At 45.5% G+C, this 22,816-nt stretch overlaps 1 protein-coding gene across 1 annotated transcript in view; it reads right to left on the bottom strand.

Moving 5' to 3' along the window:
* LOC144165211 (uncharacterized) overlaps window positions 1–22,816 on the bottom strand; it is a 159,515-nt gene that overhangs the window by 79,185 nt on the left and 57,514 nt on the right. Inside the window, exon 3 of the mRNA XM_077695330.1 lies at window positions 16,449–16,592. Coding sequence (XP_077551456.1) covers window positions 16,449–16,592 — 144 coding nt within the window. The remainder of the gene's footprint in view (window positions 1–16,448; window positions 16,593–22,816) is intronic.

Below are 22,816 nucleotides of genomic sequence, written 5' to 3'. Positions count from 1 at the left end.
ATTTTTTCACAGACGTAAGTTTGCTTGAAACCCTGGAGATAAAAGTGCCGCTAGAAACAGAACAAAATTTTTTTGGACAAAAACACTTTCAGGGAGCATTGTGGGCCATGCGAGGATGACCCACAATTTTTACTGAGCAAATCCGTGATGGTCGATTTTACGGCTGGGACGTTTGGCATGGAATGACCCAATGGACACAAGCAACAGCTTTACCGGCTAGATTTGAGGTCGCGTCACTTCGAGCAAGCGCTTCGTCTTGGCTCAGAGTTCAATAATAAAAAAACTAAACAGCATTACTGCGGAATCAAGCGGTCGTTCGGTGAAAAAGCAAAATATTCACCGCTTCGACCAACGCCATCGGTCTAACCGTGCTCTTCCCCGCGCGCTGATAACCGTGGAACCCGGCTCGCAAGAGATGACGCTGCAATGCATAGTTGCAATCAAAGCGGTGGTGCCACTCGCAAGAGTGACGGCAAATTTTTCTTCGCTCTTTCGCGCGCATGCCGCATTAGCCCAAAAGTCCGGTTATCCGCGCAGTAACAAAGCAAGACCGCAGCGTGTACGCGGTGAGTGGTAGAGCCTAATAATGTTTCCTCCTGATTACGAAAGACGGAGCCACCAACAAGAGTGGGAAATTTGATTGCGAGCGTTCTCGAGCTGCGGAACTTTCAGAAACCCTAGCGCTAAAACTATTGGCCTCAGAAGAATTCTACCGGCATGTATGCAATAAGAAGAGCCAAAGGGAGGGAATGTTGCGAACAGAATTTCGATATTGGCCGATTGTTTTTAATGCGGCGCACAGAAACACAGGCACCCCGAAAACCCATCTTTTCGCTCATATTTCTTACTCGTTTGTAAAAAAACGAGATCCCAGTTTAAAAATCTGTCCGCAACATTCCCCCCGTTTTTGAAAGCGGCAAAAGTTGATACTAACCCCATAGGGTTAGGCCAAATATTAGGCGCGCTATGGCTTCTGAAAGTGTCCATGTATTGTCTACGGGAGGCCGGCACTGCTGAACCCTCTTAAACAAAGACAAATGAAGTGGATTTTTCGTTTGAGAGAACATTAATTGTCATTAAAGGCCCCCCTCATCCTCCTATCTTTCTTAACATTGCATTAGGTGGGCGAATACAAACGTAATTTTCCTGCCAATGACATTTTATTTAGGCATCGCGAACAAACGCCCCGCAAAGTTATGGAAGAATTCCACATAGCACAAATAGTAGAAAAGTGTGTCAGCCAAGCAAGCGTATGTTTTTGTACAAAAGAAATTGCATATCTGCGTGGGCCTTTACTGTAGCCTGTGTCGATCCAGTTGCCCTATAACCATGGCTTTTGCAAACTTCGTTTGCTCATGAGCAGTGTTTTTAGTATTTGTGCGAGTCTTTATATTCATTATTCTTAATAATAACCTTTAGATTTTAGACCTGTGGCTGTGCTTGCGTACCACTTCCTCTGTCTTTGTTTAAGTTCCCGCTGATTTCATTCAAGAATAAGCCCTTCTCTGTCTTGCCGCCTATCTGTCCCCGCCATCGGACCGCTGCTCCGTCTCTGGCGCTTGCGGAAGGAGGTGTGGTTTGACGTCCAGTTCTCAAGGTCAAAACTGGTCTTTCCGCGAAGAGCGCCCGAGGTAGCGTAGTGTAGCTTTCACTACAAAAAAACGTGAAGGGTGTGTCAGTTCACCGTCTGTGTCTGTACGGCGCACCGAGATCGCGTGTCTTTCCAGGACTATAGAAGGTGATAGTCAGCGGCGAACCAATTCCCGGCTCTGAACACATTGTTTTCGCTAGGCAGGATTCCCAGGCAAGCCACGGGCACCCAGGATCAACTGGATGTACTTTGGATGCAGCTTTCAAGAACGCCCTTCTGCGCATGCGGACCTTCTGTAGGCGCTTGCCTAGAGTTTGGCCATGCATCGCCGTCATTCCCGGGTGCCACCAGTAGCAGCCACGTGATACCTGTCAGCGCCTACATAAACGCCATCGGAGCTACGCTTCTCTGCAGTCAGCGGCGAACCGATTCCCGGTTCTGAACACATTGTATTCGCTCGGCAGGCGAGCCCGTCTGACCAATGCCTGTACCTTTATGATTGTTGCCGCTGACTGCATCTCAGTGCATTTCAATGTCTTCCCTGTGCGTTGTCTGCTCCAAGTGTTTAAATGACAAGTTCCTGACTTGTTCAGTGTGTAAGGAACGTTATCATGTTGGTAAAAACTGCTCGAGTGTCACCGATGCCGTTTATAATAAGATGTCCGCAGCCAAACGCGATGCCTGGATTTGCCAAGCTTGTCGGTCTAATACAGGCGATCCATCAAACCCAGATGAGCCATCTTGTACGCAACTATCGAGTGTCATTGCTAAGTTGGATCAACTGACAGCCACTGTCGCGACATTGGTGGAGAAAATGGAAGTAATGCTTGCCTTTAAGGTGACTAGTGAAAAGCTTGTAGAATCAGCAAGCTTTATCTCGAAAAAGTACGACAGCGTCCTTGAAACCGCATCCACCAACAAGGTGGAATTGACGCAGCTAAAGGGAGAAGTTGCGTCCCTTTCTTTGACCGTAGCGCAGCAAAGCGACACGATTGATAAGATGAGCCCAGAAATAGATGACTTAGAGAAATACACTAGGCGAGCCAACTTCGAAGCACATGGTTTTCCGGCAACTCGGGGTGAAGACCTTGTTGCATTTATGACTGACCTTGCCGTCAAACTCAACATTGCCGACTTCCAGAAAACCGATATAACAACAGTACATCGCTTACCAGGGAGACAGGATGTCATTCCTTCCATTATTGTCCAGATGAAAACTGCAGCCAAGAAGCAAGTTTGGATGAACGCCCGAAAGGGTCTTGCAGCTCTCGAGTCTGATACCTTCCCACGGCTCTGCTTCAATGAGAACCTGACACGGACTAACCGCGAGCTATCTCGATTTGCTCGATTTCGAGGAAAAGAAAAGGGCTTCAAGTTCGTCTGGATTGGAAACGGGAAGGTTCTGGCTTTCACCTGTCATTCGCATCAACAAGTTATCTGACCTTGAAAAGATAGTTTAATAATGGGAGTCTTCGACACTACAGCGACGACCTTTTCAGGAGTTAAACAGTCGTTTTCGGCAACTTCCGGCAATGCTTTCCGGGCTTGTCACGTAAACATCCGAAGTCTGCGCAAAAATTGGGATCACTTTTGAGTACTTACCTCGCCGTTTCCTTTTTTCTACGGCTGTTTTATATTGACAGAGATTAATGTTAACTCAGACTGCGTGCCACAATATGGCATCCCAGGTTACCAAATGTTCTCCTACACGCGTCCAATAGGGAGAGGAGGAATTGCCGTGTTCGTTAAAAACACTTGGGCTGTAACAGAGCAAGCGCTGTCATTTACTCAGGCCGAAGTAGTTGCGTTGCGATTAAGAACTTCCACGTTTTCTTTGACTATGTTTTCTATCTATCGACCACCCTGCTGCAATGGACGCATTTTTTTTTGTCGGAGCTTGATTCAGCTCTATCTGCGCAGTCCCTTGAAGAAAATGTAGTTATGATAGGTCCAACTCTTCGTCCAACTCTCGGTTTGGTTTCCGATTACCTTGACGTCATTTCTAAATGTGGGATGCAGGAAACTGTTCAAAAAGTAACTCGTTCTGAATTCCTATCTGGTCGCCTCGTGGAATCATGCCTTGATCATATAAACGTTCGAACTCAAAGGTGTACTGTCCAATCTGCAGTCTTAGAATCGCAACTCGCTGACCATTACTTTGTTTGTTGTTCATTGACTATTCCACCGATTGCGCAGGGGCAGTCAAACCATAGCAAAGAAGTTTCGATCACTGACTACAAAATGTTTGATCATTTAATTGCGCAGCACGACTGGGATACATTTCTTGTCAATACGGCACCCGCTGAAATCTATGATAATCTTGTTACAGTGCTTGATCGCTTTAGGGGGACAACTACGCGCAAAGTTAAAATCAAACAAAGGAATTCAGAAAATAAATGGATGACTTCGGCAATTTTGGCGGCAATAAAGGAGAAATATTATCTAGGTGCAGTCCAGACGAGCACCTTCGAGTGCCTTTTTGCGTTCCAAGTTTAAGGAATCTCGAAACAGAGATAATGACATGATTCGTTCGGCAAAGCGGGTTCATTTTCGGAAAAAATTCGACGAGGCACGCTCAGACAGCAGAAAAACGTGGTGTTTGATTAATGACTTGAGAAAAGGTTACAGTCGCAGCGACAGTAGTAATCATTTCCCTTCTAATGTTTCGAGTAATGATGAAAGCATTGCTAATGAATTCAATACCCTTTTTTTACGAGTGTCTGGTAGTTTGCCTTTCAGTACAAGAGTGTGCACTCTGCGTTCTAATGTTTCGGAGTCAGCCTTTCTTCCATTTTTGGATGAAAACAATTTAAGAATGATAATTTATAGCCTTAAAGCCAATAAATTGCCTGGTGTTGACAATAATGCGATTGATGAATTACGCAAAAATTTTGAATCCTTAAAAAAATCCCGCCAATCGACCCCGTGAATGTGGTTGGAAAGCAAATCTGTAAACGGCACCCATAACGATGACCCATGCGACGTCACTTAAATTCACTCACACCGCTCTACAAATAGTAAAACCAGAGAGACGTGAAATCACTTAACCACACCATTTATTACTTCAAAGAGATATTCTTGGTAAGGTTAAATCAATGCATGATGCATGAACGGTGTTTGGTTGAGTTGTATTGGTGTAGCACAGAATGGGAAGTTGTTTTATAAAATTAAAGTAAGCTCCAACCCGGTGTTAGACGATCTGACTTCTCCGTCTCTGCTCCGCGGACGGAGGCGACGAGATTTGCGGCAGAGAAGGAGCAGGAGGAGGAAGATATACTTCTGTTCAGATTTCTGAACGGAGTGATTCCTTCTTCTGTGGGGCCCATATGCAGTCCGCGCGGCCTGTGTTCTGTCCACCCGCTGAAGCTGGGTTGGTAGAGAGGGCCTGGGCAGCAGCATCTCCTATTGCTCTTGTTGGGTAGTTGACGGAAAGAGAGCAGGGTGCTCAGGGCTAAAGTCGCACACCCCGAATACGGGGCGGAGTGTTCCTTCTTCTGAGCAAAATTTACATTCAGCGTCGTAGCGATTCGGATACATTAGGTGAAGATGCGTAGGCTGTGGGAAGGAGCCCGGATTGTATGAGTCGTACGGAAGTTTGTTTTTCTCTGTAAAGGTCAGGGTAAGGCGAAGGTACGGTCTGTTTTAAAAGGCGATAATGCTGGGTTATCTCCCTGAACGTGACAAGCGGGTGACTGTCCTCGTGCAGCTCCATAGCACGGGAGGTGAAAGCGCAGGCTTGTTGGGTGGGCGTATTTGTTGCCCTCCTTTGAAGGGTGAGGGGGTGTCCAGATGAGCTGAATGGAACCGTTTGGGGAGTGGTTTTTTAGCACGCGCAGTGCAGGTCAGGACACCCAACCCTACTGGTAATTCAAGTAGGCTTGCTGGGAATCGATGACTACCATCCGAACCCCTGGTTGAGTGAGAGCCAAGGTGATGGCTGCCTCTTCTGGTGGCGTCATTTCTTGGGTCATAAGCGCGGTACACGCAAGGAGGTTGGTTCTTGAGGTAACCACGATGATGGCGTATTGCTGCCCTCGATGTTTGGAGGCGTCTGTGTAGGAAGCATCTGTGGAGGCGTCTGTGCATGATCCCCACCAAGGGTGGTGTTTAGCGCTTGAGCCCGTGCTTTTCGGTGACCCTCATCATGTGAGGGGTTCATATTTCCTAAGTAAAGGGAGCATCTTTAGTGTTAGTCGCCAAGAGTCTGGAAGTACGTCAAGCGGATTGACATTCTGGGCTGCCCAGCCAATCTTGTGAAGCATGCGGTTACCCACCACAGTTCTGAGTCGGACCATCTGGTTAGAAAGATGGCCTTCGATCAGCTCTTCCACCGTGTTGCGGAGCCCCATGCTAAGCAGCCTCTGTGTGGACGCACTCATGAGAAGACCAGTGGCCTGCTCGACCGCCTTTATAATCATTATATAAAGCATCTCTATGTCTTCCTCGTCGAGAAGACAGGGGGTTGACGTAAGTGACTCTCGAGAGGACAAAACCATCAATTAATCGAAAGGTACCGGATTCCTTTAGGCCTCCCTTCTTGGTGGACACTCGCCTGATCATGTGTATGATTTGATTAAGACTGTTTTTGAGGCGCTGCAAGGAGACGCCAGTCTTCATGTTAGCCTCGAGATGTAGGCCCAGGATCTTAATCCTGGGGCTTGGAGTGATGGCCTGGTCATCAAGGAGTATTTGAATGTATTCCTTGGGTTGGCGTGAGGGCGGACGACAAGGAGCTGTGATTTTTTACGTGAACACTGGAGGCCACATGCTTTAGCACATTGGCGTGCTAAAAGTGAGATGCCATGCATTGGTGTGACCTTCCTTTAATTTTTGTAACTCTTAGCACATGAGCAAGATGCGCACAGGGCTGCTACACGGGCGTGAGTGGTCGCGTGGCGCTTTCCCGTGGCATTCAGCGAGACCGCAGGGGGTAAACAAGTAGATGTGCTTGGTGAGTACACCACCTGTCTTCCCTGTTTTCGCATGGGCTCGTAGCGAAATCGGTAAGACAACGGACTCTCGCTTTGTTAGTGTATTATTTCCAGGTTCGATTCCCGGTGGTGCCAGGAAATTCTTTTATTTGTTCGCTGGAGTTTTCTGGTGACACCAACGGTCGCGAAAGAACCCTTGGGGGGTAGAGGTAAAAAGTTTTGCTTGAAAAACGTTCTCTTGCGTATCTTGAACAACATCATTGCAACGGGTGACATACCTGTGCAATTGAAAACGTCAACTGTCTTTCCACTCTATCAATCCGGCTCCCGTCTTAACTAAGAAAATTACCGGCCCATTTCCATTTTATCGAGCACAGCCCAGATACTAGAAAAACCCTTGCTCTTAACTATGCGATGTTTCCCAGACAAACATGAGATATTATCGCCTACACAGTATGGTTTTCTTGAAGGTAGGGGAAAGCAGTCGTTACTGGAAGATTTTTCTGATCTTACTCTTGTTTCGAACGTAATAATGTGACTTGCGGCCTGTTCCTTGACGTCAGCTAGGCTTCCGACAGTGTTTGTCATGACCTGTTGTTAGAAAAACCTTCCTTACTTGGCTTCCGTGGTGTCTTCCTTTTGTTGCTTAAGAATTTCCTTCAGGGCCGATACCAGTCAGTTAAAATAGGAGATGGTCGAAGTGTTGCTTTATTAAAAAGAGCTGGAGTGCCTCAAGGTTCTATTTTGAGCCCGTTGCTGTTTAATATTTATGTGAACGATGTTGTCAACGCTGTGCCGGTTTCTTTGTTTCAGTATGGTGACGATAATGTTCTGGTAGCTTCCGCTAAAGAGTATAAGGCAGCGGTGGTGTTACTACAAAAGGCAGCAATGGACATAATGGATTTGTTTAGAGATAACTCAATTAAAGTCAACGCTGCAAAGACACAGTTAATTTGCTTTCATAATGCATTTAAAAAAGTGAATCTTGGTTATTCGTTCGGGCTACATACAACTGATTGCTCCCGTTGCACGTGTAAACCTATCAAATATGTACCCACTGTAAAGTATCTCGGCCGACATATCGATAATGACCTCTCCTGGGATTCGCACCTTTCGTATTTGTGCAAAAAACTTAGGGCTGTATCTGCTCTGCTTTATAATATTAAATACTACATGCCTATATCTGTACGGAAAGCTGTCACGCATGCCTTAGCTTAGAGCAACCTACGCTTCGGTTTAACAGTGTACGGTCACTGTTCACTTCGTTGGAAAGCTAGAATTGACGGAATTCTCAGATGTATTAAATGCACAGCATTTCAGTAACTCACGATGTCACCCGCGTTGACGTCCGTAGTCCGCACCGCACCCCTCCCTACTATATAAAAAAATACTATCCGGCGCCCGGTTTCGATCCCTCGACCCTGCGGGCGGAACGCAATGTACATGGTGCTCTACCCACTGCGCCACAAAGCCGACACAGAATGGGGCGCTACGAATGCGCTTTATATCGTTGACTCATTCAAATTACTGCTGACGAGCGCTCTCTCGTCAGCAGTTGCCACAAGTGCAACAACATTAACGTAACGCAAACTACTTAACGTCGTGCGCCCCCGGAAATGCTCTGCATTTGATCGTGCCCCTCGCGAGGGGGATGTTTCACTGCGTCTTCTCTCGGTCGCGGACCCGTGGCGCCATCTGGCGGAGGCGCGGCACAACTCATAGCACTTTCTTTGAAAAAGCGCCTCGAAAGCGCGGCAAATATGAAAAAGCGATGACGCGCTTTCGAGGCAATCCGCCGACGCGGCTGCTTTGTGTACAGACTCGGCGGCGAGCGTCCCGGGATTCTGGTGCCGACCGAACTTTACAAGCTTCGCATACCCTTTTTTAAAGAGGGTAGCGTACGATATACTCTGCTATGAAAATAAGGCCGACGTCTTTAAAGTATTGTCTTTACCGAATTTTGATCAATTAATAATGAAAACTGTCATAATAAAACATTTCTGGACTAGCAAATTCAAGCAGCCATATACACCGGTTCGTTGTTTACGACTGAAAGACTTATACTGCATTCCTCATTGCTCAACTAGGTACGGTAGAAGAATGCGTCATTACTATGTCCCTTTGTACTTTAACAGATTGCCGCCCAGTATTTTTTCTGTAAAAAGGAAACGCTCATTGAAAAATGTATTACGTCGTGTAAACATATAATTTGCATTTTGAGGGCCTAGTATTGCCGAAATTGTGTTTATGGGTTTCAAGCGCCTTCAGCCTTGAAAGCAATGCTATATACTTTTCTGTCCAGTTACTACTGACCTTGTGCAATTCCATTTTTTTTATTCCACACTTCAAGTTCTATCAAACCATATCACGTGGTGCATGCTAAACGCGGTTTGTGAGTTGTATGACGTTAGAGCTCTTGTAGACAAATTTCTGATAAGCTGTGGCCAGTTTAGGAAACAAGCTGATATTTTAAGTCTCGAGTGCTGTTATTCTGTCGGGTGTAATCTATTTGTCGTAAGTGAACTTGTTCTCACTTTTTTTCTTTGTATGTATACTTGAGCGTTCTGCTATACTATGCTTTGTACTTGTGTCAGTGTTTATTTAATATCTGCGGTTTCCGTTGCCTGCCAGGCGATGCCGCTAAAGCCCAACGCGGGTTTGGCAGGCCTGCCTCCGTGTATTTGTTTAGTATTTTGCGCAATAAAGCATTATTATTATTATTATTATTATTATTATTATTATTCGGCGGCGAAAGCAGCGGCCGCACACTCACGCACTGTTTTGACAGGTTTCTTCGGGGGTCATGGCGTGGTTTCAAGGACTTCGGTGACTCAAGTGGGTCCCTTCGGTTGCTGTCTACCTGCTGCCAAGTGCTGCGGACCCGGTGTTCAGCAAGACCAGGCCATTGCTTCTCAGCTGCCTTGTGCGGCTGAATTTGGCCTGAGTTCGGCGGAGTATCTGGCAACCTCGTACCTTCGGCTCGTCGGCGCGCCCAGATAAACCGCCCACTTCTCCGGAACGCTCTGCAGTCGGCGGCGAAAGCAGCGGCCGCACACTCACGCACTGTTTTGACAGGTTTCTTCGGGGGTCATGGCGTGGTTGCAAGGACTTCGGTGACTCAAGTGGGTCCCTTCGGTTGCTGTCTACCTGCTGCCAAGTGCTGCGGACCCGGTGTTCAGCAAGACCAGGCCATTGCTTCTCAGCTGCCTTGTGCGGCTGAATTTGGCCTGAGTTCGGCGGAGTATCTGGCAACCTCGTACCTTCGGCTCGTCGGCGCGCCCAGATAAACCGCCCACTTCTCCGGAACGCTCTGCAGTCGGCGGCGAAAGCAGCGGCCGCACACTCACGCACTGTTTTGACAGGTATAGTCGATAATTCTCTGTTTGAATGCGAACTGCCAATTGCCGCTGACTGCCAATTTATCTGAGTGCCATTTGTTGGTCATCGTTTGTTCATTATGGCGGGTGACGACAACAAGTGCATTGCATGTATGAATGATTTGCCTGCAGATGGCCGCATTATGACGTGTGCTGAATGCAGACTCTCCTATCATGTCGGGCAGAACTGTTCAGGCATAGCGGCTAACACTTTCACAACTATGGGTCAAGCGAAGCGCGATAACTGGGTCTGCAAAACATGTCGCACGGCAAAAAAAAGGGGTGGCGCCGGCGCACAAGACACAGGTCCTGCGTCCGATAGTGGTGAAGTGTTATCCGGGTTAATGGCAGAAGTAAAGAGCATTCACACTAAGCTCGATGCGCTACTTTTGCTAAAGACAGAACTCTCGAAATTGGCAACAACAGTTCGCGAGATGGAGGAGTCTGTATCTTTCCTGTCAAAACGGTACGACACTGTACTCGTGGAACTCAAGTCAACTCAAGAAAAGGCGGCCTCGCGGGAAGCTGAACTGCAGTCTCTGAAAGAGGTGGTTCAGACGCAAGCGCATCAACTGGACCAGATTTTGCGTGAGCAGAACGAAGCAGAGCAGTACAGTAGGAAGGCCAATATGGAAATTCATGGTTTGACGATGGCTGTTAAGGAAAACTTGTCAGAATGGATAGCGAAGCTTGCCGAGACGCTTGAGGTGCCGAACTTTTCAACGGACGACATAGTAGCAATACATCGCCTTCCGGCAAAACAGGGTACGATTCCTACGATTCTGGTTCGCTTTGCTTCAGTGGCTCTCAAGGAAACATGGTTTGGTTTGCGCGGAAAGCTTCGCGAGCTGCACGACTCTGACGTCATTCCAAAGTTATTCTTCAATGAAAACTTGACGCGAGCAAATCGACGGCTATTTTGGCTGGCTAGGGTAACTGCTAAGGCAAATGGCTACAAGTTTGCTTGGGTGAGAGGCGGCAGAATCTTCGTTAAGAAGTTCGAAGACGCTCCACTTATCCGAGTGATCAGCGAGGCAGACATCTGCAGGATAACTAGGGACGCAAGCCCTCCTTCTGTATCGGAAAGCGAGGCTAATGTCTAAAAATCCAAGAATGAAAACGCCTTCAGAAACCTCATTCCCTAACTTTGAAAGTTTCAATGTTAATTTTGGACCAAGCCAAAATAACAGCTTCACAATTGTAAACCTGAATATTCGAAGCCTCCGGAAATACTGGGACGAGTTTAAGTTGTTGGCTGAATCGGCGAGAAAGTTTGTTGATGCATTTATTTTAACCGAGATAAATGTGCCTCAACATTGGCTGTCTTCTGTTGCACTACGAGGTTACCACTGCCATTTCATTACGCGTCCTAGGCGGAGTGGAGGCGGCATTGCAGTTTTTGTGTTAGATAAATATGAAGTGACGCGTTTGGAAAACAGTTTTTCCCACGCAGAAAGCCTATCACTAAATCTAAGCTGCACGCATAGTTCCTTAACCCTGCTGGGTGTGTACCGCCCTCCGTGCAACAGCAAAAGTCGTTTCGTGATTGAATTAGATGATGTTTTACGGCGACATGGCTCGAAAGAACAATTTATCTTGGCAGGTGACTTAAACATTGATACTTTATCTACTACAAACAAAACGGCGTCAGACTATTTATCTGCTCTTTCTTGTTATGGCATAGATTGCACCATAAACGCCCCTACGCGTGAAAGCTACCTTAACGGTAAATTAGTCAGCTCTTGCCTGGATCACATAAATGTTCGAGCTCCCAACCACAAAGTAGTTTCTTGCATTATTTCACAACAGATAGCGGACCACTATTTCACTGCCTGTCGAATCACTGGCAGTTCTGTTTCGCTCCTTTCCAATTCTCGTGTCCAGGCTGATCACATGAAACTTGTGGTTAAGGTAACTAACGAAATAAAATTAGACAAGATGATCAGGGATCATAATTGGTCGCTTCTAATCAACTCTAATCCGCCACAAGTAGTTTACGAAGATTTCGTAAAACAATTAGACATCTTCCGTACACAATGTCAGCGCCTCGTCGTCTCGAAGCGAAGAAAAGAGCATAATTGGCTCACTTCTGAAGTTATGCAGGCTATTTCACACAGGGACTGGTTATGGCATCGTTCAAAGCATGCTCCAAAAAATGTTTCCCTCAGACTGGAGTACAGATCAGCTAGAAATCGAACTGTAGCTCTTATTCGTGCAGCCAAAAGGAGATACTTCGAACAACAATTCAAGCAATCGGCAAAAAACCCGAGGAAAACCTGGTCCCTCATTAACACCCTTCGATGTAAAAATAATGAACGCCCTCCCCTCTCCCAGAATTTTTCTGATGATCCGGTAGAAACAGCAAACTTATTCAATGAGTATTTTACGCGTGCATCAGCAACCACTTCTAATAGAAATCTTGTTAATTGTACACTAACCAATGCAACGCCTGCGTCGGCTTTTCTCCCATCTATATCTTTGGATGACCTTACGGGGCTCATTTTTAGCTTTCGGAAAAACAAGCCCCCGGGAATAGATGGACTATCAATAGCGTTACTTCAACGTAACTTCCAGGCCCTTTCCGGTATCTTACTTTACCTGTTGAATGGCTTCCTCGAAACAGCCATAATACCTCAGACCCTAAAGACGGCGGTAGTAAAGCCTCTGTATAAAAAAGGAAAGAAAGACATGTTCGAAAACTACCGACCTATATCTATACTACCCATTCTTTCGCAAATTTTGGAGAAGTTTTTACTCCAGTGCATGATGTCATTTTTGCTTAAATTTAAGGTGATTTCTGATAGACAGTTCGGGTTTATGGCTGGCAGAGGGACTGTGGCATTACTGGAAGAGTTTGCTGATGAGATCAATTCTGCATTTGAAAAAAACCTAGTTAGCTGTGCACTGTTTTTTGACCTTTCAAAGGCATTTGACACGCTAGACCATAATATTCTGCTCCAAAAGTTGTATCTTGTGGGTTTTCGTGGACCGTTCCATGCTATACTTCATAATTTTTTATGTGAGCGTTTTCAAGTTGTCTCTGTCGATGGTCCAGGTATATTCAGCGGCAAACTTCCCATAAAAGCTGGTGTTCCGCAAGGATCGACACTGTCTCCGTTATTATTTAATATTTATATGAACGAACTTCCTGCAGTTACCTCAAAATGTTCCGTTTTCCAATATGCAGACGACACAGTTTTACTGACTTCACATTTGTCACTCACGACAGCAGCATGTTTATTGCAAAGCAATGTTTGCAGGTCAATGAAGTGGTTCGCGGAAAATGGTTTGTTAGTTAACATGAAAAAAACTGAACTGTTATGCTTCCGTAATCCGTTGAAAAGGGTAAACCTAAACGTGCCAATTTTTTTGCATGAGCAGAACTGCTTCCAGTGTCAATGTGTTCCGTTGGATTACGTAAATTCGATAAAATACTTGGGTGTCTATTTTGACAGTGACTTATCGTGGAACAGTCACTTAGCTTTTGTTTGCGGTAGACTGCGCGGGGCTGCGTGCGCACTGTTTAACATGAAATCTTTGGTGCCACTACCGGTGAAAAAAATGGTTATGCATGCCCTGGCGTAAAGTGTCCTTAGATATGGTATCACAGTTTATGCACATTGTTCTTCCAACTGGAAGGATCGAATTGATAGCCTACTGAAGAACATGTTAAAAAGTATCGTTTACAATTCTTCCGTATCTGTTTCTGATAATTTGTTCACAGCTGTTAAACTGCCGTCGTTTCATTCTTTGTTTCTTGAGACTGTCATTCTCAAGCATTTCTGGAGCTGTGATTTCAAGATTCAACCCAATGTTTCAAGAGTGTTAAGAAACGAGTTTCGTTTTTCAGTACCCCGGTGCTCTACCAGATACGGTAAAGCAACAAGAAATGTATATGTGCCTGTTTGTTTTAATCAATTATCTGAAGATTTTTTTACTGCGACCTCAAGACGACAACTGCAGAAACTGTTACAATCCCTTCGTTAAAGTTTTTTTTTTTTTAAAGAGTGCTAAAAAGCAGCATTCACAGTGTTCGTTGATGTTCCTTAGTCTGTGTCTCTGTTGTTTTTTTTTTTCTTCGGCCATTGTTTGACTCGCCGATTGCCGGGCCCAGTCCCTCAAGCCTCCCTTTGGCTTTGACGGGCCCGAACACTATGTATTTTCTCATGTGAATGGCAATAAACAGATTATTATTATTATTATTATTATTATTATTATTATTATTATTATTATTATTATTATTATTATTATTATTATTATTATTATTACCGTTGTACGCTGATGATATAAAAATCTTTAGAGAAGTGCGTAGTGTTCAGGACTGTAATTCTCTTCAGGTTGATATTGTGTCATTCCATCGTTGGTGCACCAAAAACGACCTTATTTTGAACCCTTCAAAAACTAAAGTTGTCTCCTATAGTAGAAAAACTCAACAACTGCAATACCCTTATGAAATTGCAGGCACCACACTGCCGAGGGTGACCGAAATTCGGGACTTGGGAGTACTGTTTGATTCTTCTCTGACTTTCTCTTCCCACATTGCACAAATTACCCGTCGGTCTCTTCGTTGTCTGGGTGCTGTTTGCAGGTATTCTAGAGAGTTTAAAGGTCCGCTTCCTTTCTTAAAGTTGTATTCGGCTCTCTGCTTACCTCTTCTTGAATACGGGTCTGTTGTCTGGAATGGAACTTGCAAGTCCAATAGTGACCGTATCGAAAGGGTTCAAAATAAGTTCCTTTCTATCTTTAAGCACCGCTTCCGTCATGTGCAAGACGACGCAAACGGCATCATGTCTCTTCTGAAAAGCATTCCTTCCCTTCGGTGTCGACGAATGCGAGCTGATATTATCTTTCTCTATAAACTTCTTCATGGTAATATTTTGTGTGACGATTTGGTTACACTTATCAATGTCAATTTGCCAAATAAACTTTTCAGAAAATTTCCAGCTTTCAGACCAGTTGCTTTAAATAGCCGACGCTCGTCCATCTGCCGAATACAATGTGCATATAATGAATATTCCGTTCGGCTTGATATATTCCAGAGCTCCTTTACTTTGTTCTCTAATGAGTTGAAAACTGTTGTAGCTTAAGTCCTTTATGTCATTCCAAATTTATGTACCCTATGTATTATGTGCAAACTGTTCTTGCTTGCTTTTCACTTTTTCTTGTTTTGTGTTGCTTGAATATTTGTACGTTTTTAGTGTCAGTGTTGGTAATGCTGAAGCTTTTCCCCCCTTTTTTTTTGGAACTTCCTAATATGTTGTTAGAAAACCTTGGCTATATACGTATACTCTATGTCATGTTGATTCAATATTTGCTTGTATAGTTCCTATTTTTCACATCTACTGAACGTTTTGCTGGCCGAGTGGCATGGCTTGCAACACTAAGCCTGCCTTTTCTTTTTTGACTGTCTGTTCTTTTTTTTTTTCTTCCTTTTTTGCTTTCTAAGATTTCTGTAACTATTTTTACTTTATTGTTTATGTCATACATATAGTTTGTGTATGTTGTCTTGTCTTAATTGTAGTGTTTTTTTTTTTTTTTTTGTATGGTGTACCAGTACCAAGACCCTAGGGTTGTTCCTGGGCACCGAAAATAAAGGTTGATTGATTGATTGATTGATTGATTGATTATTATTATTATTATTATTATTATTATTATTATTATTATTATTATTATTATTATTATTATTATTATTATTATTATTATTATTATTATTATTATTATTATTATTATTATTATTATTATTATTATTATTATTATTATTATTATTATTATTTGGAGCCCTTGAACTGCCCCGGCCCTTGCCTTGTTTTGTTTGCGTACGAAGGGATTGCGCATGCCTAATGTCAAGTTGCTTGCTCCCCGTGTTTAGCATTCTTTTTCTGGTGTGCTTTCTTGTTAATCTTCGTTCTGTGCCGCAGGTTATCGCAAATGCGTAGACCGGTTTCCTTCATAATGTACTTTTTTACTCAAATAAAAATCAGTTGCAAGTCTGCACCCTGTGTGTCTAGTCGTCTTCTCTTGTCTTCTATACGAACTAGCCAAAATTTGTATTCTATGCCGAAAGCGCGTCGCGGGGTGACTCGCTCTATTTCTTGTAGCGATGAGTCATGCATTTTTGACGGCGCCAAGAGAAGAATAAATGTCCAAAGGAAAGATGTCGAAGGCCGATAAGCGATAACGTAAATACACTTATAAATTAGCGTGTGACACACTAGATCTTACAAACCGAACGGTGGCCAAAGAACGAGGTCAAACAGGTTGAGCGAACGCTCGTTATACGGCGCTTTCAGCTACTTTTAGAGCTTCACCGCAAAGCCGGTGGGCAAGCGTACATTGTTAAACTTTACTGACCGAGTGTTTCAATGGCCGAGGGCTAACGTCCAAACCACGCAGAAAACATGGCAGAGTCTCCAAGCATAACCACGCATAAAGAAGCCGAACCTAGAATAAGCTAGGTGGGGCCGCCATTTTCGCCGTTTTCCCAGTCTCCACACCACCAGTGCGAAGCTGCCCCAGTTTTTCATTGAAAGAAAAACTTATTAAACTTACCGGTCGCCAGTCCCACAGCGAAGACCAGAAATGTTGGGGAGTCCGCAAACACGGAAATGCAGAACCCCATAGTCATCATAACACCCCCGAGAACCATAGTTCTTCGGACACCGAATGCTTGTATCAAAGCACCTGCCAGAAGGCCTGAACAAAAAAAAAGAACAACAAAGCCTATTATTTCACGCTGTAATTGAAAATACACAATAACGCCATTTGACGAGTCAAAATATCAGTATCACCGTGATTAGGTAAAACTGGCGTGCATGTTTCAGTGGGCACGGCGGCATCGCCACCATGTGCGTCGCATCTAACCCCTTCCTGTGTTTCGTACAGATATTTGGCTTAGTGCACATCGGCAACAAAGCGTGCGAAGACGAGAGATACCCCTGAAATCATTTACTTAGCAGCTGACCGACTGCATTCTGCGTTACCAGTAGTAAGAGTTAACTGCGCGACGGCTGAGTTGCGCTTCGTTTATCACCCTCGGCTACTACACATTTTTGTACCTTCTTTGCATTCTCAATATTTGTTTCGCTGTTACCTGTTGTTTATTGAAATCTATGGAGGTTTTTCTTCTGTTTGCTAGGTGTGACGTATTGCTGAATTACGCAGAAAATTCGCTAGCTGAATAATGTTTTGGGACTAGCAAGTTTACAAGAATAAAAAAAAGAAGCGGTTGTTAATGGTGTGGGAAATGTACTGGTCATCGGCACTTCATAATCATTTTGTTACTCACGAACGGGTCATTATGAAACATAGTCTCTAGAGAAATTGTATCGTGTACAGCAATGAACATGATGGGCTCTGGAGCAATTTTCTATATACGATGAATTGTACGAAGATTTCTCTTATGTTTGTGTAACCGAAACAGAATACGAACATTTGCACATACTATAAGAGACCGACAGCTCTGTGCTATTGTGGCATGTATTGAATTCCTTCGCTTGCAATAGGTTGCTAATAGAATGAGTGAATAAACCCCATTTCCCGCCAACTGATTTTCTTGCCCAAACAAATTGTCACGGCTATGGGCGTGTTGGCCCAAGAAAGACTTCAAAACTGAGAAAGATTTCCAAACAAACATTTTGTGTAATGTGATTGGACTCTCAGCCGAGAGTCCAATCACATTAGCAACTGAAAGCTGTCGATAACAAGATGTTCAGCAGTAACAGAATCTGATAAGACAAATGCAAGGAGTGTTGGTTCCCGCTTGGGGCACACAAAGACAGCCGTGCTAGTTGAGCCCATAGCAGACGACAAGCGGCACGGCGTTTCCTCCTCCCGCATCAACGAAAGCGTTACCATAGCAGCATCAGTGATTTTTTGCTGTTTCGTAACTTGAGAGTTAGGCCTACCATGCACCAGGGGGTAAATTGGCGCTAGTGACGCAATTCTCTCTTACCTGGTGACCTACACAGACTGTAGGCGGGCCAGTTGGTACATAACTGAGTCACAAACAGCGCAGGAACGAGACGATAGCAAGATCACACAAACATGGCGCTGTTGAAGAATCTTGGAGATGGAGCGGAAAGGAAACCGAAGGAAAGCCCGATGTAGAAGAAATTGACTGCAACACAGATTGTAGGCGGATCCGTTGGTACATAACTGAGTCACAAACAGTGCAGGAACGAGACTATAGGAAGATCACACAAACACGGCGCTGAGTTAGCGCCGTGTTTGTGTGATCTTCCTATCGCCTCGTTCCTGCGCTGTTTGTGACTGGTGACCTAGTCATGTGTGTATACAAAGCAGTCGTGGACGTCGTTACGGAGCAATCAAGAGTGTGGTTAAGTAAATTTCACTTGCTTCAGGTTCCCTCTTTGTAGGTGCACGAAGTCGGGGCATGTAAAATTCAAGCGACGCCGCAAGGCGTAATCGTTCTGGGTATCGTTTACAGCTTCGCTGTCCTACCACCTTCACAGCGTATATACTTTTAAAGACGATAGTCTTTCTTAGGCTACTTAAACCCAGAAATTTGGGTCTGTCTGTATGTCTGTCTGTCTGTCTGTCTGTGACTCGATTCAGCCACCCGGCCAAAGTGCATCAAGGCCTGCGAAATAGTCTTATATAGTCACAGCTAAATCTACCCTTCTTGGTCCGGTGTAATGTTCATACTTGTAGACATTGTTGAAGAAGAACAAGGCATTACGCAAATATAAGACAACAAATAATACACGAGTGATATTTGCAGTGTTCTTTTATGAAAAATAATAGATGCATGACTTTTGCGAAATGAAGTGCTACATCCACGGCAGAAACAAAAATTCGCTCCGCCGTCGCCTGCTGTCGCCCACGCCACTATAGCTTCTTGCGGCATTTTAAGAAATCAAGCGGCAACAGTTACGAAAGGGTCAACTAGATAGGCTCCAAGTTCTGCTTGGAACGCACGTGCACTAGGGAAACGCGGTACTATAAGCATCGAAGTAGGGCGCCTCAATTCACGCGCGTCTCCACCGTGCGGCAGCGCTGGCATCGAGGCACCCGGCCTGAGGAGTGGAACGCGGTAAATTTAAATCGACTTGAGCAAAACTTTAGCGAGTTTACCTTGAGAGGAGCGCGACAGAAAGGAACAGCACGAGAGGTGAGCTGGAAAGCGAAGGGAGGCGTTTACTTGGAAAATGTCGGAAAATAATATCGTCTTTTGTCGACATTTGCAACGAAAGGAGCAGATACGCGGCCAATTTTTTTCTGCTTTGAAACGAAGGTTAGGGCAGCGCTTAAAGCCGCTCTGAGTTCATTCGACGAAATCGCGAAGAAGTTTTCGATGATACGGCTAGTCAGTACCGAATCTGTTGCGCCCGTCTCATTTTAGGTGGGCCCCGGGACGATGGTGGTGGAAGCTTTCACCTCGCAGTTCGTCCCATGCTTGGCACATTACGTAGTGCTTAAAATGTTCACAAATTATTGCAGCCGGCGTGCATTATGGATGCGACTAACCAGGCTGGGCGCACAGCTTCAACATCGACTACTTCAAGTGTTTTCAAGCGAACGCGCATACATGTATTGCTGCTTCTCATGTTATTCTGGGCATCGAACTCTGCTCTCGGGTTCGCGCCTTCTCTAATGACCAAGCGTGTACCGAGCTAAAACATACTAAAGCTTAACATACTAAAGCATACTAAAGCTTTACTTCAAAAACAGCGCAGAGACAAAGACATATGGAGTGACAAACTAGAGCGCGTATTGTTTTTCACTTCTCTCTGCGCTGTTTTTTAAGCACTCAAAGAGTATCCCGTGCTATTATTATGCCTACAATTCCCGCTTCGTCTACACAAAAAGCAAAACACTTGAAAATCATCAGTGGAATCTTTGTCGTCACCCCCGCATATAATTTTATCGCGTACTTCCCTGGCGATCGTTTCCACTCTGAGCCTGTGCGTAATTCCTCAGTTTTATTGGGAATTCAGCTGAAGGACGGCCATGCGTTTAACGCATCAGATCACTGTCGCCATAGTCCCCCACCGTCTCCCATACCCCTCAAGAAGCGCGTAGTATGCCTGCGTGACTGGGTAAAACGAGCGCCTCGTTTCACACGCGCAACCACAGAAAATCTCGTCGGCGCCGTCAGTGACTCGAGCTAAAATGGTATAAAACAATGCCAGAAATGGGGAAATCAGCGCACAGAGATGATAGCGAGATAGCGCGTTCTCTGTGCCGCTGTCCGCGCCTGCCAACCATCCGACGGTTACATTCGTCGAGCGGAGCCAGACGGTATTTAAAAACTGCCCTAGCCGTCGTTTCGAAACAGCAAAAAAAAAAAAAAAAAAAAAAAAAAAAACGGAACGGTGCGCCTGCTTTCGTCGTCCGACCTGCTCCGGGTCTGCGGTTGTACAAGGCGTGAACAGCGCAGTCCGGAACTTCGAAGCGAAAACAATGCTCGCGACTCCTTACTACTAGGCAAACCCACCAAACACAGATTACAATCGACCGCATCTTTCCGCGGGGGGAAACCATGGGGTGATGTGACGCATCTGGGCGGTGCTTGTTACGGTTGCGCCGACCATCGCGGTAGCAGACCTGTTAGTCTCCATTCAAATCATCGGTGGTCATCGGATGTCATCGGAGCGGCGGCGGTGGAGCGACTGAGCGGAGCGGCGCAGTTATCGCGTTTATATGTACCGCGCGTTAACGGTGAGGGGAATGAGAGAGAGAGTAGCGCATGCGCATGTGTTAACCGAGCGCTAACGCGCACTGACGCACAGCCGGCATGGCGAGGGGAGCGAGCGCTAACGCAATATGGCGCTGTGGTGAGAGCGGCGTTACCGCGCAGGTGACGTTGCGAGGAGAATGAGGGAGAGGCGTGCGGACTACGGATGAGTAGAGGGACAAGGCGAGTCAAAGAGATGCGTCGCATCTAAAAAACACAGTTCACACGACCGTTTTTACAAAACGCCACGCCGCACACCACTTTTCGGAGCACACGGCCGCGGCGGCCGCTATTTCTGATGAAGGCGAAAAGCAGAAACGCCCGTGTGTACGAGATTCCCCAGGTGGTCAAAATCAACCCGGAGCCCTCTACTACGGCGCGCCTTATCACCTGCGTTGTGTCGGCGCGTTAAACCCTACAATGAAGTGATCAGGAGCAGGAAACAGGGTGCTCGCGCGGAAGAGTGTGCACGCAAGGTAAATATAACTGGTAGCGAAGCTTCCATAGAAGCCCATACGTTCAGAAAATGGCGGCTCTTAAGCTGCTCATGGGGCTTAGCGCCATCTGTGTGAGGAGGGAACACTTCCGGCGGAACAAAAAATAAACAGGATGTGACGCAAGATCCGGTCAGAAAGTGACGTCATTTTGGTGGCATTAGCGGGAAAATTTGACTTCAAAATAGCCTTAGCAGGACTCTGATCGCTGAGGGCTCATGTCATTGCCATCTGACGCAAGTTGGCGAGCCCTTGGCGTGTGTGCTTCAAGTCAACGCCAGCTTATACTCGTGACTAGAGAAACGCACTTTAGCATACTGTCGTATGATTCGCCTCGGGGTTTATAAAAGCATCTTGCATCTTCTCTGAACCTTTATTCTGTATTCATGCCTTCCACTGCTGTATAAAAGCAATCAGTTGTTTATTTTGATTGCAGCGGGTGGCAAACGGACCCCCCCCCCCCCCGACCAGAATTTTTTTTCTGCCTTGGGATACAGAGCCCAAAATGACACTTGACCACTCTCCCCGGCCCCCCTTTTATATAAAAAACGTGCCCACTCCTTTCCCCGATACCAATTTCGACCAACGCCACTGCTAAGTTTAATTGCGTCGCACATACGCAGATCAAGGTTATATAATGCTTGCAGTTTGTGTACTTCTGTTCTAAGAGAAGAAATAACGCATAGTCATGCTATAATCAAGACATTTGAATTTTATTCCAGAATGAACATAAAACAAATTTACCACACTGCACGAAATGAGCACGTATACAATAAGTACAAAATGTTCGTGGGCACTACATGCATTATGATTTTCCTTACGCGCCGAAAAATTGACTTTACCCGTAACACATAGCATTATGAGCAATGAAAGCGTCAACAGCAGAACTACTTCGAAACAAGAGATAAGAACTAGGCACTGCATCTTGACGTAGAAAACCGGGCCGCAGGAATGCCGATTCACGAAAGTGCAGCGAGCACACTGCAGCTGTCCCGGCGTCTTATCAAGTAGACAAGGGTTTCTACAGAAGTTCACTCAGCATTCACGCCTGCAATTTCCTGGTTGCATTATTAGGCAAGTGTCGCAACAGATAAGTAAAAAGAGGAAAAATGGATCAATGCAAAAGAAAGCGACGGCAGTATGTAAAAGCACATAGCAGGAAAGATCTGGCAGCAGCGCAGCACGGAGCAGCACAACACAGTACTGCGATGGAAATACTGCTTGCGCATACAAGTGCGGGAAGCAACGAGCACTACAAGCGTTGTAATGCAATAGAGAAGACACTGAGATAGACAATTAAAGCGACTCGTTTAAATTCGAGTGGTACTACGCCGAGAAGTCCTAGAGTAATTGACACAAGTTTCTCTGAGCCAGCCTGAGGTGAAATCAAGAGATAACTGTGACATAACAAAGCTGTAGACCCATTTTTTTCGAAGCACCACCACGTCCCCTTACACAACCCCCGTGCACATATTAACAGTACAATAGTTTCGCGTTACCTGTGGAAATGAGAAGAAAATGGTGCAGTAAAACGCCAGGTGTACGGGAGTTGCTGTTGCAACTTGTACAGCACATCGTTTCTGTAGGTACCGACGCGAGCGCTCCTCTCCAACCGTTGGCAGCATCGTCCCGTAGTTCACCGTGCCTGCCGGGCACGGTACTACACGTGTTCACCGACGTTACAACGCACCTCGCAACTCCACGCACAGCAAAAATTAAGTGCACAC

The sequence above is a fragment of the Haemaphysalis longicornis genome, unplaced genomic scaffold (genome assembly GCF_048455015.1).
Source record: "Haemaphysalis longicornis isolate Haplotype H1 unplaced genomic scaffold, Haemaphysalis longicornis Haplotype H1 scaffold_14, whole genome shotgun sequence".
NCBI lineage: Eukaryota > Metazoa > Arthropoda > Arachnida > Ixodida > Ixodidae > Haemaphysalis > Haemaphysalis longicornis.
The sequence above is the reverse complement of the archived record's forward strand: the minus strand, read 5'-3'. Positions and strand labels throughout refer to the sequence as shown.